The sequence below is a fragment of the Rhincodon typus genome, chromosome 32, assembly GCF_021869965.1.
Source record: "Rhincodon typus isolate 14 chromosome 32, sRhiTyp1.1, whole genome shotgun sequence".
NCBI classification, from domain to species: Eukaryota; Metazoa; Chordata; class Chondrichthyes; order Orectolobiformes; family Rhincodontidae; genus Rhincodon; species Rhincodon typus.
Window position 1 is genome coordinate 23,016,621 of NC_063363.1, and position 17,113 is coordinate 23,033,733.

General features: G+C 38.3%; 1 protein-coding gene across 1 annotated transcript in view; it reads left to right on the top strand.

The window, feature by feature from the left end:
• The window catches only part of LOC109915507 (cystathionine beta-synthase-like), a 40,142-nt gene extending 24,332 nt beyond the window's left edge, over positions 1-15,810 (top strand). Inside the window, exons 11-16 of the mRNA XM_020515139.2 lie at positions 1,793-1,898; positions 2,665-2,733; positions 3,229-3,363; positions 4,581-4,689; positions 10,353-10,437; positions 15,692-15,810. Of these exons, the coding sequence (XP_020370728.2) occupies positions 1,793-1,898; positions 2,665-2,733; positions 3,229-3,363; positions 4,581-4,689; positions 10,353-10,437; positions 15,692-15,810 (623 nt within the window). The remainder of the gene's footprint in view (positions 1-1,792; positions 1,899-2,664; positions 2,734-3,228; positions 3,364-4,580; positions 4,690-10,352; positions 10,438-15,691) is intronic.
• The last annotated feature ends 1,303 nt before the right edge of the window (positions 15,811-17,113 follow it).

Below are 17,113 nucleotides of genomic sequence, written 5' to 3' on the forward strand. Positions count from 1 at the left end.
CAATAATCTCTGAGCAGGTTGATTAGTGTACATCTGTAAAACTGTGGATGCTGTTAAATCACCAGTGTGTTATCTATTTACTGAAATTTAGATCCTGATTCTCCACCTCAAAAGTATCTGCAACAACTTATCAGGTGGTTTTCAGTTCCGCTTTGCATAAATCGACATGCCGGGAGAGAGCTTCAAACAATTTATCCTTAGTTTGATGCTATTCTTATTATAAAATTAAACAGACTGCAAGAGGTGCTCCCAAGACAATTGTACATTGACAGATGTAAAGGTTGTATCTCTGTTATCTGGCATCCTTGGGACTGGGCATTTTCCTGAACAAAAGAAAAACCAAGATTTTAAAAGTTATTCCAAATGTTAAAATGCTGAATATTTTGCAAGAATGACCAGCTGGCCTCATCCTGATGAAAGACTCTGAAAAACTTGTCTGCATTGGTTTAATTTTCAACGTAGGATTGAGGAAATCCGGCAATCCCACTCTTGACGTCACTTAAAATCTCATCGTGTGGAACTGGTTAAGTGACATTTGATGGCATCATGTTTCATGATACCTTTAAATTGCTATTAATTTTGAAAACAGTAACCCGCCCAAGCCCAAATTCAAACAATATAAATTAAATAAGCAAAAGCATGTGTAAGGAAAAGTGAGAAAGATCGTCTGGCTTATCTCCATCAGCTAGTAACTTTGGAAGAAATTTGTTATTGGCATTGGTACGGGAATGTGTTGACCTGATTGCCTATCCCATTGAGTTCACAATTACATGATTTGGTACTTTCCAGATAAGTTACTTTTCTTATCGATATGTAACTGAATAAAGTAGCCTATAAAATCATTTTATAGGCAATATAAAACAAGATTAATTTGATTGCTGATAACTTACATTAAAAGGTTCAGTACATCCAGAATTGGATTATATCTAAAAAACAGTGCCAGTATTTTTAATTTTTAATCTTGTTAGTATTCATTGGAATCATTGACCCAGATTTTTAATGATGATAAAATTGTCAGCATTTAATTTCATTATTTCTTTAAAATTGACACCAACTCTAGAGCCTGCAGTTAAACAGGGAAATTCAGAAGTTTCAGTTAGTGATTGCATGCTTCTCCATAGGGAGCACTATAGAGATCCCCACAGTCTGCAATCAATTAGAAATCAATGAACTGATGAGATCTTGTCCTTTCAATCTTTTACTGCTGCTGTAAAACAAAACTGTTGAAAATGTTATATCTCTTTTCATGAGGTGCAATTGGATTTCCAATGGGAAACCATGTTAATAATTATTGATGAACAGCCTCAAAAACTTAAAAAGTCCTGAAAATTTAAATTAATATTTATATATATTTTCTCCAACATGGTTTTTAAAAAATCAATGGTTTCAAAAGTGTCTTTATCGAAAAAGTTTGTTAATAATATTTCAGCTTCTAAATTAATGCTATGCCTATGTCTTAATTGTTTATTTTACTTTCTGTAAACTGTAACAATGTGAAGAACAATTGGAACATTTCACTCGTTGTCAATACTGTGATATGATTGACCAGTTGTCCCGCTTGATGACATCACTGTTCCTCATGTGTAGAAATCGTTTATATGTGGGTGACAGATTTATTTTTAAATCGTGGAAGGGGAAATCCATGTCACAGGCTTTTTAAATCTATATGGGCACTATTCCTTAAGGTCAGTGACAAGGACTGTTACTTGGTGATGGATGGCAAAATCCAGCCCAGTGTATGAATAACACAAACTTGTAAGTAACCTTTTGTTTCCATTGTGCCTGTTTCTAGGTGGAAGCTCTGGTAGTGCCATGTGTGGAGCTTTAAGAGTGGCAAAAGATCTGAAAGAAGGACAGCGCTGTGTAGTGATTCTCCCGGATTCTGTTCGAAATTACATGTAAGTTAGTAAGTAATGCTGCTTTGAGCAATTATCTAACACATTCATATTTGTAAAATACCTGCCCTTTGTATATAGGCCTTGGTTCCTGTTCTTTGCAGCCCCTGGTTCTCCTGCGATGTGGGATTTTATTAGAATTTAATGCTGCTCTTCTTTTATTCTAACTAGAATGTGGTGATAAAGTGACACTAATTTCCCATGAGAAATTAAATTCAGGAAGATTTTTGATACTATTCTATGATAAGATGGTGAGGGTTCAGAAGAAATTTACCAGGATGTTGCCAGGTATGGAAGGTTTGATTTATAAAGAAAGGTTGGATAGGCTGGGACTTTTTCACTGGAGTGTAGGAAGTTGACAGCTGACCTGATAGAAGTTTATAAAATAATGAAGGGTATAGATAGGATTAATGGTAGTTGTCTTCTCCCTAGCATGTATTATTTCGAGACTAGCAGGCACATTGTTAAGATGAGAGGAGAGAAATTTAAGTGATGGATGTGGGTACAATTGCAATGTTTAAAAAAAACGTTTGGATAAGTACATGGATAGGAAAGGTTTGGAGGGATATAGGCCAGGAGCAGGCAGGTGGCACTAGTTTAGTTTGGGATTACAGTCAACATGGGCTGGTTGGACCAAAGTGTCTGTTTCCATGCTTTATAACCCTATGTGCACCAATAACAAGATGTGGACAAATTATCCAGCATTGCAACTTTCTGAAAATTAACTGAGTATTTGTCTTCATTTGTTCTTTAACTTGCACTAATATAGGTCAAAATTTCTTAGTGATGATTGGATGGAAGAGAAAGGGTTCCTGCATGTGGAATGTGACCAAAAAAGGTACAGACACAAACTTAGCTGACTAATTCTCCAAAGTGCTGAGATACTGTTAATTAAAAGATCATCAGTCTCATTTTTTCGGATAGTAATTTTAAACAAAATAGGCATAAGTAAGCATTTCAGAACACAACATCTCCACCTTAGATTATAGCCAAATTAGTTTGAAGATCCATCTGAATAAATTATTGGTAGCATTAATTGTTGTACACAACTTAGATTTTCAAATGTATGTGCTCTACCACTGGTATGGCAATCAGAACAAAAGGATTAGCAATTTCTGCAAAACATTCAAAATGTGAACATTCAAGACACTCTTATGAACTTAGAGAACATCATCTGACCCAATTAAAAGCCTTATTTTATGGGCACCATGAAGATATATAACACTAACAAGGGAATACAAAAACATAACCATTGGAGTAGCACCAAGTGTTGTGGTATGTCATCTCAAATTTCTTATTAATTGAGTTAATTTGTTGTTTTTTTTTGCTGTAGCTGGTGGAATGAACCAATCAGTCAGATGAAGCTTCCACCAACTTTGACTGTCCTTCCCACAACCAGTTGCCAGGACATCATTCAGATTCTCAAAGAGGGTAGCATGAACAATGCAGTGGTCATTGACTCCAATGGGTGGGTATTATTCCAAGTAGGAACTTGTGGTGATAGTGGGAACTTTATATTAACATGTATAACTAAAGGATATTCAATGTAAATATTGAATTCATGGAATAAAATCTACCATTCAGTTCAGTATTACCATCCAAAACTACAACATGGCTGAATCTTGCTGAAAGTCAAGAATTTTCATATTCTTATTCAAATAGAACCTGTCGATAAAAATGACTGCTCTGAGCATGCAACATGATTCATAAGTCATTTGAGCCACCTTTCAATTTATGCAGACTGATCCTAACCTTAAATATCATTTACTATTGGTTCAGAATTAAACTAATTGAACAATCAAATTCCAAAAAGAATCTGTTGATTTAGCAGTGATGCATTGCAATGGTCTGAGCCAAGCATGCTAAATTCTTTACTAACCTGTCTACCTGTGACCCAACTCTCAAAAAACTATGCATCTGAACGCCTAGGTCTGTTTTTTTGCAGTTCCCCCCAGGGCCCTACCACTAACTGTATTAGTCCTGCTCTTGTTCATTTTACCAAATTGCAACACCTCACCTTTATCTAAATTAAACTCAATCTGCCACTCCTTAGCTATTGGCCCAGTTAAGCAAGATTCCTTTGTACTCTCAGATAAACTTCTTCACTTCCACTATACCACAAACTTTGGTGTCATCTGCAAACTTACTAACCATGCTTCCTATATTCTCATCCAAATTGTTTATATAAATGATGAACAACAGTGGACCCTGCACTGATCCCTGCAAAACACCTCTGGTCACAGGCCTCTAGTCTGGAAAACAACTCTCCACCAAAACTATCTGTCTCCTACCATCAAGCCAATTGTGTATCCAGTTGGTAAGCTCTCGCTGAATCCCATGTGATCCAACTTTACTCTAAATAGAAGCAATTGACCTGAAGTTGATGGAAACACTGTATGAAGCTCATATGATTTGCCTGTGCATTCAATATAACACTGTTATGAAATGTTAAATTGGTTGATTGTGAAAATGCCAGGTACACCCAAGTGTTTGCCAATTCCAGTGTTCTATTTCCAATCACAGGACCATGTAGCAGCTGGTTGCAAATCACCTTAAATACTCAATGTGAGTTCACATGGCTAGATTAGTTCTGAAATATAAAGGTTTTTCTGACAGCTAAATATTATCATTAATATGTTAACAGACATGCAATGGATAACTACTGTTTTATGAATTTGTTTGCAGGACAGTTCTGGGTTTGGTCACCCTAGGAAATATTATGTCTTTAGTTCATGAAGGAAAACTGCAGCTCACTGATCTGGTGTCTAAAGCCATTTACCAGCAGTTCCAAAAGGTAAGGGATTCTCCTTTTAAGCCAGCAATGCACTTTGTGAAGTTTTCATTTTGGTGCTTTAACCTAATCATATAGAACACAGAACAGTACAGCACAGTATAGGGCCTTCGGCCCACGATGTTGTGCCAAACTTTTACCCTAAACCTAAGGTCTATCTAACCTCCACCCCTACCTTATACTAACATCCATATGCCTATGTAATAGCCGCTTAAATGCCCCTAATGAGGCTGACTCCACTATCCTCTCCAGCAATGCATTCCACGCCCCTACCATTCTCTGAGTAAAGAACCTATCTCTGACGTCTCCCCAATATCTACCTCCACCCTAGGAAAAAATTGCTGGCTGTCCACTCTATCTATACCTCTGATCATTTTGTACACCTCTATCAAGTCACCTCCATCAAGTCACCTTTCATCCTTCGTCGTTCTAAAAAGAAAAGCCCTAGCCCTTTCAACCTTTCCTCGTAAGACATTCCCTCCATTCCAGGCAACATCCTGGTAAATCTCCTCTGCACCTTTTCCAATGCTTCCACATCTTTCCTGTAATGAGGCGACCAGAACTGGACACAATCCTCCAGATGTGGCCAAACCAGGCTTTTGTATTGCTGGAGCATAACTTCACGGCTCTTGAACTCAATCCCTCTATTAATGAAAGCTAACACACCATACGCCTTCTTAACAACTCTATTCACCTGGGTGGCAGCTTTCAGGGAACTGTGGACATGAACCCAAGATCCCGCTGCTCCTCCACACTGCCAAGAATCTTTCCGTTACCCTTGTATTCTGCTTTCAATTCTGTCCTTCCAAAATGAATCACCTCACACTTTTCAGGGTTAAACTCCATCTGCCACTTCTCAGCCCAGCTCTGCATCCTATTAATGTCCCTTTGCAACCTAGAACAGCCCTCTGCACTATCCACAACTTGACCCACCTGCGTATCGTCCGCGAGCTTACTAATCCACCCTTCCACTCCTACATCCAAATCATATAGAAAAATCACAAATAAAAGAGGACCCAGAACAGATCCTTGTTGTACACCACTCATAACTGAGCACCATGTTGAATATTTTCCGTCCACTACCATCCTTTGTCTTCTAAGAGTCAGCAAATTCTGAATCCAATCTGCCACATTTCCCCTTATCCCATGCCTCCTTACCTTCTGCATGAGCCTAACGTGGGGAACCTTATCAAACGCCTTACTTAAATCCATGTATACCACATCCACTACTCCACCTTCATCCACGTGTTTGGTCACCTCTTCAAAGAATTCAATAAGGTTTGTGAGGCATGATCTACCCCTCACAAATCCATGCTGACTATCACGAATCAAATTGTACCTATCCAAGTGATCATAAATCCAATCTCTTAGAGCCCTTTCCAATAATTTGCCCACCACTGAAGTAAGACTAACTGGCCTGTAATTTTCGGGGTTATCCCTATTCCCTTTTGTGAACAAGGGAATGACGTTTGCCACTCTCCAATCTTCCGGTACTATACCCGTGGACAGTGAGGATGAAAAGATCATCGCCAAAGGCCCTGCAATCTCTTCCCTCACTTTCCATAGAATCCTTGGATAAATCCCATCAGGCCCGGGGGATTTATCTATCTTCAAGTTCCCCATAATTTCTAGTACATCCTCCTTACTAACGTCGACCTCTTGTAGCCTACCAGCCTGTTTCACACTGTCCTCCCCTACAACTAGGTCCCTCTCAGTTGTGAATACCGAAGAAAAGTGTTCATTAAGGATCTCTCCTATCTCTTTAGGCTCCATGCACAAATTCCCTTTATAATCCTTGATCTGCCCTACCCTTTCTCTGGTCATTCTCTTATTCCTCACGTACGTGTAAAAATCCTTGGAGTTTCCCTTGATCCTATCTGCCAAGGTTTTCTCATGCCCCCTTATAGCTCTCCCAAGCCCTTTCTTCAACTCCTTCCTGGCTAACTTGTATCCCTCTAGAGTCTTTTCTGATCCTTGTTTCCCAAACCTTAAATAAGCATCCTTCTTCCTCTTAATCGTTCAACCTCTCTCGAGAACCAAGGCTCCCTCACTCGACCGCATCTTCCCTGCCTGCTAGGGACAAACATATCGAGCACACGCAGTATGCATTCCTTAAACAATCTCCAGATTTCTATAGTGCTCTTCCCTGACAGCATCTGTTCCCATTTTATGTTACCCAATTCTTGTCCAGAATTATAATTACCCTTCCCCCAATTATAAACTTTACCCTGCTGTATGTACCTATCCTTTTCCATGACTATTGTAAAAGTAGCAGAGTTATGATCGGGACCGCCAAAATGCTATCCTACCAACAGGTCTAACACTTGGCCCGGTTCATTGCCAAGCACCAAATCCAAAGTGGCCTCTCCTCGTGTTGGTCTATCTACATACTGTGTCAGGAATCCTTCCTGAATACACTGGACAAAATCCGCTCTGTCTAAACTATTAGAACTAAAATGTTTCCAATCAATATTTGGAAAGTTGAAGTCACCCATGACTACAACTCTGTGACTTCTGCACCTTTCCAGTATCTGCCTCCCAATCCGCTCCTCCACTTCTCTGCAACTATTAGGGGGTCTGTTTAAAAAAAACCCAACAAAGTGACTGCTCCTTTCTTGTTCCTGACCTCAACCCAAACTGACTCTGCAGACATATCATTCTCAAACTGCTTTTCAGTAGCTGCTATACTTGCCCTGACTAGCAATGCCAGTCTGCCGCCTCTTTTACCACCCTCCCTGTTTCTTTTAAAGCATCTAAATCCCGGAACTTCCAACAACCATTCCTGTTCCTGAGTTACCCAAGTTTCTGTAAAGGCCACAACATCGTAGTTCCAAGTACTGACCCATGCTGTAAGTTCATCCGCCTTATTTCTGATACTTCTAGCATTGAAATATACACACTTCAAACCATGCCTGTGTCCACAATTTCGCTCCATCGACCTCATTTCTTTATTAACAACCTCACTCCCTGTTGTGTCTGTTGGAAGGCTGAATACCTCATCCTCTGAATTACAAATGCAGTTCCCCACTCCTTGCCAATCTAGTTTAAACCATCCCGTATAGCTCAAGCAAACATCCCTCCCAGGATATTTGTGCCCTTCCAGTTCAATTACAACCCGTCCTTACTGTACAGGTCCACCTTCCCACGAGGTAAGTTTTTATACAGAAAAAAGCCTGACAATCTTGACGGCACCCTGGCTCGTGTCCTCACCAACTCCCGCCACTGAAAGCAAGAAGGTCGCTGCTGCGCGAGGTGAGTTTTTATACAGAAAATATAACAGAAAACGTTAGGAAACGTAAGTATCTTTTGAAATAATTAACTACTGTTTTAATGATATTTAATACTGTTTTATTTAATTAAATGTGATTAGAAAATAAAATTAGGATTCGATTTGCAACAATTGTGACGTTTCTTTCTTTGAATATTAAGATAACATCTATTTAAGAGGGCATAGTTTTAGGGTAAGGGGCAGGAGATTCAGAGGATTTAGGAAAAAACATTTTCACTCAGCGTGTGGTGGGAATCTGGAATGCACTGCCTGGGAATGTAGTGGAGGCTGGAAATCTTAAAACCTTTAAAATATATTTGGATGAGCACTTCAAATATCATAACAGTTAAGGATATGGGACAGTGCAGGAAATTGGGATCAGCTCACTTTTAGTGGTAGTTATGTTGGTGCAGACTCGATGGCTCAAAGATCCTGTTCTGCACTGTATGAATAAGTTCTTCATTGAAATGTGATTGTTTGAATGACAATTGAATCTGACCTTGGATCTAGTTACAGTCCTGTTAAATATCTTGTTAGGGATTGTATGAACAGCAATCCAAACATTAGGTAATAAATTGGCAGAATGTCAAAACAAAACTTTATTACATGTAAGAGTTAAACAATGCAAGCACTATTACATTTTTCTCATTCATTCACTGGACATGGGCATCGATGTCTAGGATAGCATTTATTGCCCATCTCTGATTGTTATGTTCCAATAGCTTCTATACAATTCCGCAACTGATTCCTAATTTCTGACAAATGCTTTCTCTGCCTGTCCCAAGTTGACTGAACAAGAGACTACTTCCAAGCTAAACTACTTCCTGCCACAAAATTTTGTGAAGTCTTCCTTTATGGTGTGAGGTCTATAAATCTTCCAGTTTCTTTTCCCTTCATAAATTCCAACCTGTTCTCAAGCCTCACCTGCATACCACACAGTGAATGAAAACATATTTTGTTGCTTGTTATACTAGCCTAGTCAACATTATGTCATTTTCCTTTGCAAACACTGAACTGCAGTCTAGTTCCAAACCAAAACCAGAGCTGCTTGCTTTCGAAGCAAAATTCCAGATAATTTGAACAAAATTGTATCTGACCCCACAGTCTGTGTCTGTGCATGATTTAGGGATTCTAAAATAGAAATGTGAACATAGTGTTTTAATGTCAACACAGCTCTGATTTTTAAACTTCTGTGAATAATTTATGTTACAAGTGCATGCATTTGTCATGTCCCTGGCTCCCTGGTTCCTATAATTGCTCCTATTTTAACAGCAAGGGGAATAAACAGTGCTTTGGAAAAATTATTCTGCTCTTTTCCTCCCATCAGTTTGAAATATTTGTTGTATTTATTGTCTTTTCTTGTGATAGACTCTCAATGGTTACACTGTGATTTAAGTCTCTAACCTTACATTACAGTAATAAAATTATTGCTGATATTTAAATATCTTTATTACTGCAGTATTCGAGGTGTGGTTCAGGAACAACATTATATAAGGCACACTTTAGAAATAGTGTCCAATTACCGGAAGTGGCACATTAGAGTACATAGGTCTTTGCAGACAGAAAGAACATGGACATGCACTGAACCTGTTTCAGTAAACTATGTGACAGCCATTCATTGATTCATTTCTCAGAGCAATTCCCTGAACAATCAGCGTTAACCTGCCTGGTTTCAAATTTAAACAAAGCCTTCCAGTTAACTGTCAATTGGTATTAATGAATGCATTTTCACTGACAATGCCTCTACCAATCAGAATCCGTTTTCCAATCAATCAGCACCCTCCTCTCATACTGTAAAATTGTTGCTTTTCCCTTTGAATTGATACTCTCGTGGACAATCCTGATGGGTGTAGATGAAACATTTTGACAAAATGTGACTGTTCAGTAATACTCATGTTCTGCACAAACAAAATTGTAAAATAATCTGAAGTGAAACTTGTCGCCCTAATGTCTGAACAAATTCATGTTGAGGAGATGCTTTGGTGATTTTTATTTTGTGTTTTTTCCTTTAGCAACGCAGAACATAACCTTTGCTTTTTCAGATGTGTTTATTTTCATTGATATGCTCAAACAGATTCTACCTAAGGAAAGCTGAGAACTTCTGGCCTCTTAGATTTCCTTACAACTCAATCAGCTAATACATCTTGATGTACATGTGTAGGCAGAGAAATATTTGTGAGGAGTATTTATTATTAATGTTTCTTACTCAAAGGTTTAAATTACTGGTTTAATCAACCAATTCTCTCATCGACAGAAAAATATCACTTGTGGGAATAGGTTTTTGTCATTTTAAGCATGATAAAGTTTGCTGACAATATTGTGAATTGTAACAAAATCAAAAGTTTAATGAAAAGTATTCATGCATTGCTCTTGTTTAACTATTTATTTTCTTTACTAGGTGAAGTTAAGTGACACTCTTGGGAAAATCTTGCAGATTTTGACACTGAATCACTTTGCCTTAATTGTTCAAGAACAAGTTCACAGTAAGTCAAAGCTGGTTTGACTGAGCTGGTCATAAATGCAGCCATGGAAACAAATGCAGAGTAAATGTGACTGAAGGTCACAAGATTTATGAAATTCATATCAAGGTAAAGTGATGTGTCATTATTCCATTCGTTATTGAGATTATACAGCGGGTCTGCATCAGGAAGAAACCCATGTCTATGCAGAAATATTAGACAAATTTCAAAACTTACTCGCTTTTGCTTTTCTACAGGTGATAGATTTTTGAAATGTGCCAGTATGAATAGAATGCAGAGTGCAGCAATTGCATACCACCTAAAAGTGCTCACTGTTACCTATGGCCGTGAATGAGTAGACAGGTTCGAACCGTTAATGTCTACGTTGATAATAATAGTTGTCTGTTTTACTGGACATCAAAATATGATTTACAAATTACAATGCATTTAAATTCAGTGAACTAACAGCTACAATACCAATACTGATTTCCCATCTTGATGATCAGACATTAGGCTATAACCTCATGTGAAAATGAAATTTCAGGATTTCCTTAGCTCATGTGAATGTATTTTTCCCTGTTAGATTCATCAGTGAATAAGAGCTGTCCTCACATTACTCAAGATAATATGCAGATATCTACAGGTTGATCCAGAACACACTCCTGACCAAGAATAATTTCTTGTATGAAAGGGAAAACAATTCTAACTCAAACAAAATAGGTTTCATTTCATAACTTTAGTGTTATGAACTTTTTAACAGGCAAACAAATGTTTACTCTCCGAGAACCTCTTAATTTATTGCAAATCTGCTGAAGGTTTTCTTTTAGTCCTGGTTTTTATCTCATGAGTCATGCTACATTTTTCCTCTCCAGTGTCTTAAAGTTAGAGGATTGTGAATGGGAATCAGTATTTTTAATTCATCTAGGTTAAATTAATGTTTTGGAGCAAACTTGTGTTCCCCATTTTGTCCATGGTTGATATGTTTATATATAAGAGGTGTACATTTACATATCCTCAAGAGTGTAGAGATCTCAAATTATAATTTCAACATCAAGCTTTTGTGAGTTTAAAAACAGAGAAGGTTATTTATTCTCAGAGCTTACTCTGAAAATAAAGCAACATTTCACTCCCTTGTCTTTCACTATGGTCTCACACACAAAGAATAGATACAGATGAAGGTAAAATACTGTTAGAGCTAATGATTATCTCAATCTTTTTCACAGCATACTTGTAATTTCACCAATATAATGATAAGATATAGGAGCAGAAGTAGACCATGCAGCCCATTGAGTCTGCTTCACCATCCAATGAGATTGTGCCTGAGTTGAAGATCCTCAACTCCACATTCCTGTCTTTTCCCTATAATCCTTGATTCAATTGCTGAATAAAAATACATCTCTCTCAGCTTTGAAGATACTTAACTCTGACAGCCCCCTGCAGTAAGGATTTCCAAGTTTCAATGCCCTCTGAGAGAAGAAATTCCCCCTCATTTCTGTCTTAAATATGTGACCCCTTATTCTGTGATTATGTCCTCTAACTCTCACAAGGCGAAATGACCTTACGGTATCAATCCTGTCAAGTTCCCAAATAACTGGATGTTTTGATAAGGTCCATAAGATCATGAGATGTGGAAGCAGAAGTAGGCCATTCAACCAAACGAGTTTGCTTCACCATTCAATTACATCATGGTTAATCTAAGAATTCTCAACTACAATTTCCTGTCTTTTCCTATAACCTTTGTTTCCTTTCCTGATTAAAAATCTGTCTTAGCCTGGAATAAACTTATAGATGGCGTTGAAGTGTAGATCTGTAAAATGAAGTATTTTCAGTAGGCTCTAAGATTTTTTTGTAGTTGAAATTCCAAATTTTGCTGCTTGATTGCTTGCATTTGGTAACCTGAGTGTATATTGAGTCATAGAGGTCGACAGCACAGAGAAAAGCCCTTCGGCTCATCATGTCTACATTAGTCTAAACAACTGTCCAACTACTCTAAACCCATTTTCTAGCACTTAACTATAACCTTGGTTGCATTGTCATCACAAGTGCACATTTAAATACTACTTCAATGTTATCAGGTTTTCTGCCTCTACCACCTTACATACAGTGAGTTCCAAAGTTCCAGCACTCTCTGGATGAAAAATAATGTTCCTCACATCTCCTCTAAACCTCCTGCCCCTCCCTTAAATCAATGCCCCACTCATTGATCCTTCCAAAAGGAATAAAAGGTTTTTCCTGTCTACTCTGTTTGTTTGTGTTCCTCATAATTTTATACAACTGGGTCATGTCTGGTGTCAATCTCCTCTGCTCCAAGGAAAACAACCCCAGTCTATCCGATTTCTATTCATAACTGAAACTCTCCAGCCCAGGTAGCATCCTGGTAAGTCTCCTCTGCATCCTCTTACATCTATCATATCCTTCCTTTGATATGGATTCGAGAACTTAGTACAAGGTTCTAACCGTGGCCTAACTGACATTTTATACAATTTCAACATAACCTCCCAACTCTTAAACTTTATGCCTCCTCTAATAAAGACAAATATATCATGCGTCTTCTTAATCACTTTATCCATCTGCCCTGATACCTTAAGGGACTGGTGGATATGCGCATCAAGGTCTCTCCCATCCTCAGTGCTTCCCAGACCCTACCGCACATGATGTATTCATTTGCCTTGTTTTTCAAGTGCATCACCTCACATTTATCTAGAATGAATTCTGTTTGACACTGATCAGCCCTCCTGACCAACCTGTCTATATCCTTCTGTAATCTGAGCGTTGTCCTCCCATGGTTTATCACCCCACCAATTTTTGTATCATCTGCAAAATTACTGATTTCTTCTTGCAGATTTAAAAAACATACAAAATGAATCCCTGCATCAAGTGACTTTCCAGAAGTTCATCTTTCTTTTTCCAGACAAAGGCTTAGTGTGCCAGTGAACTCCAGCACCCTGTGTTGTTGCTTAAAATGTTGAGATTCACACAGGCTAATTTGAATGAAGAAGGGAAACCATTATAATACAATGGAAAATCGACAGGGTCCATTTACATTTATTTTACATTGGCTCAGAGATTCTGCTGGCCAAGTAGACATTGGAGCAGAATAGTGGTATTGTGATTTGAGACTATGCAGAACTCCTGATTGAGCTGAGTCCAGTAGAATTTCAAAATTCCAATGGGTATTTCTCCTATATCTGGAACTCTCCAAAAAAAAGACCCTTAAAGTTGGAGAATTCTGAAGGTTCCAAGACAATGAAGCTTCATACTTACCCACAATAAATTAGCAAATTAAAAACTTGTTCTAACGCCCGGATAACGCTAGAACTCCATTTTTAAAAAAAATTAATGGATGGAGGTCAAAGGTTTGTGCACAACAGTAACTTCTTGAAACTAACATCAAAATGTTGGCTCACCAGTTATGTTGATCGCCGAGCATGGGACCTCAGTGTGGCTGTGTGACCATTTAGCTGCCCAACTTAAAGGGAACGTTGAACTGAACCCCTAACCCCCCCCAGTGACCCTGTCATCACTCCATTAACTACAAACATTCCGCAATTCTTGTTCATGACTAATAGATGAATATTTTCAGAGTGGCCTACTTTCATCTTGAAAATAATACCAAGAAGTGCAGATGCTGGAAATCTGAAAGCAAAACAGAAACTGCTGGAGAAACACAGCAGGTCTGGCAGCATCTGTGGAAAGGAAGCTAAATCAACATTTCAGGTTCATTAATCTTTCAGAACTGATCTGATGAAGGGTCACTGGATCTGAAGCACTGACTTTGCTTTCTCTCCACAGATGGTGCCAAACCTACTGAGTTTCTGCAGCAATTTCTGTTTTTGTTTCTTCTTCCATGTCTGTTTTTCATACTCCAAGTTTATTATTAAGTGAGATGAATTCATTTATCGCAGGTTCATATACAGTCCTATGGTCTGAATTCATGTCAATTTGTAACTTGTTAAGTCTACCAAAACTCATTATTGTTGATAATATTACAGCTAGGAGAGAGTGAGAGAGGGAGTTTCAATGTCAACACTTTAGAATAGATTTAAATCCTGACCCCAGAGGTAACAGGCACAATAAATCACAGTGGGACCCAAATCCCTCAGTGGCTTCATTATGACTCGAGTGGAAACTCTAAATGGCTGAACTATAATCAAACAATGAGCTAATATTGTACTGTTAGAAAAGGGTGAAATTAATTCCCAAAAAGAGGCATCTTTTAAACTCAATAAATTTTTATTTTACTAATGTATAATTGATTTTCACTTAAGCAGCTTTAAAAAATTGATGTGATTTAGACATTGGTGGTTAATGCAGCTTTTATTGACCATCCTTAATTGCCCTGGAGAGGGTAGTAATGAGCTGGCATCTTAAACTGCTAATATCTATATGGAGTCGGAATAGTGCTTTTAGGAAGGGAATTCCAGGATTTTGACCCAGTGGTAATGAAGGATGATTAGGAAACTCAAAGTGGAAGTTGTGGTGGTGGTATTCTAATACGTCTGCTGCCCTTGGCTGCCTAAGTAGTAAAGGCTCTGAATTTGAAGGTGCCTTTGAGAGAGCCTTAATGAGATACTGCAGTGCATCTTATGGAGTGCTTATAGTGCAGGCACTGTGCGTAGCTGGTAAAGGGAGTGAATGTTGAAGGTTGTGGTTAGGATGTCAGTCCGTGAGGACTGCTTTGGCCTGTATGGCATCAAAGAGTCACTACTTCCCTGAATGAGTGGTGATTTAACAACACTTAACAAATTTAATGCTACCCAGGATAAAGGCAGCTTTATTGACACATCACACCATTTTAAACAGAGCTTCTGGTTCCATCAGGTGGATGCTATTGCAATAGGACTGAATCTAACCTGCAATATTATGGGGACAGAAAGGGTGAATAGGAGCGAAGTACTACTACTAATTAGGGATGCCAGGAAAACAGTCTAAAAATCAGAGCTAGACTTTCACGAATGAAATTAGTAAATATTTCTATGCAAAAGGATTGATAGAATTTTGTCACTCGCGCACTCATGCAATTGATACTAGATTTATTGATTGCTAATTTAAAACCTGAGATTGATAGATTTTTGTTAGCAAAAGTTATGAGGCAAAGGAGGGCATATGGAATTAGGTCACAAAACAGCTTTGATCTCATTGAATAATGAAACAGTTTGAAGGGTTAAATAACCTCCTCCTCTCGTCTTCCTAAGATACAGAGCTTCAGAATAGTGTTATTGATATCTACATCATTGAAGATCTGAACGACATTTGAGTTTTTTTGTTTATGTTTCAGGTACTGGCAGTGGCGAATGTGGAAAGAGAGAAGTGGTGCATGGCGTGGTAACATTTAATGATCTGATAAGCTTTGTAACAGACGAGAAGAAAATGATGGGGACAGCAAAAAAATATTAAATGGCAGATTTAAAATCCTGATAGGGTATCGATAGTGTCAGCAATTTGATGGATGTTGTACATAATTCAGGTTATGTATGCTTGCACAAACTGATTTTCTGTGCAGAGAAATTGTAGCTTTTGTTTCCATGTTATTAGTACATCCAGCAACTTACAACTTGAAAGCTTGATAATGAATAAAAGTGCTTTGCAGTCTTAAGAATCTCAATGGAGTTTTTTGCAGTTCAGGAAGAGGTTGTTTGGCCATGCCAGCTCCTTATGGAGCAATTGGGTCAGTCCCATTTACCTGAAATGGATCAAACAAGGAGACCTAGTATTAGCTGCCCTACCTTTTCACCATTGCTAAAATGTACCTAGCATGTGCTTGAAGCATTTTGCCCTTCTTATAGAGTCGTAGACTTCATACAGCATGGAAACAGACCCTTTAGTCCAACTCATCCATACTGACCAAGTTTCCCAAACTAAACCAGTCTCATTTGCCTGCATTTGTCCCATATCCCTCTTAACTTTTGCTATTCATTTACCTGTCCAAATGTATTTTAAATGTTGTAACTGTACCTGCATCTACCACTTCCTCTGGAAATGCATTCCTTGTATAAACCACTGTTTATGTGAAAAAGTTGCCCTTCAGTCCTTTTTAAATCTTTCTCCTCTCACCTTAAAAATATGCCCTCCAGTCTTGAATTCCACCACCCTAAAGAAAAGATCTTTGCTATTCACCTAATCTATGACCCTCATAATTTTGTAAACTTCTCTGAGGTTACCCCTCAACCTCTTATGTTCCAGTGAAAAAAGTCCCAGCCTATCCAGCTTCTCCTTATAATTCAAACCTTCTAGTTCTGGCAACATCCTGGTAAATCTTTTCTGCACCCTCTTCAATTTAATAATATCCTTCCTGTAGCAAGGCAATCAGAAATGTAACATCCTGTACAATCATAACATGATACCCCGACTCCTATAATCAATGATCTGAGAAACAAAGGCAAGTGTGCTAAACACCTTCTTAAACACCCTGACTAACTGTGATGTACCTTGCAAAGAACTATGTACCTGAATCCCTAGTTCTCTCTGTTTGACAACACTCCCTAGGGCCTTACCATTAACTGTACAAGTCCCACCCTTGTTCATCTTAACAAAATGCAACACCTCGCATTTATCCAAATTAAACAGTATCTGCCACCCTTTGACCCACTGGTCCAATTGATCAAATTCCCTTTTGTAATCTTAAATAACCTTCTTCACTGTCCTTTATACCACCAATTTTGGTGTCATCTGCAAACTTACTAACCATGCTTCCTAAATT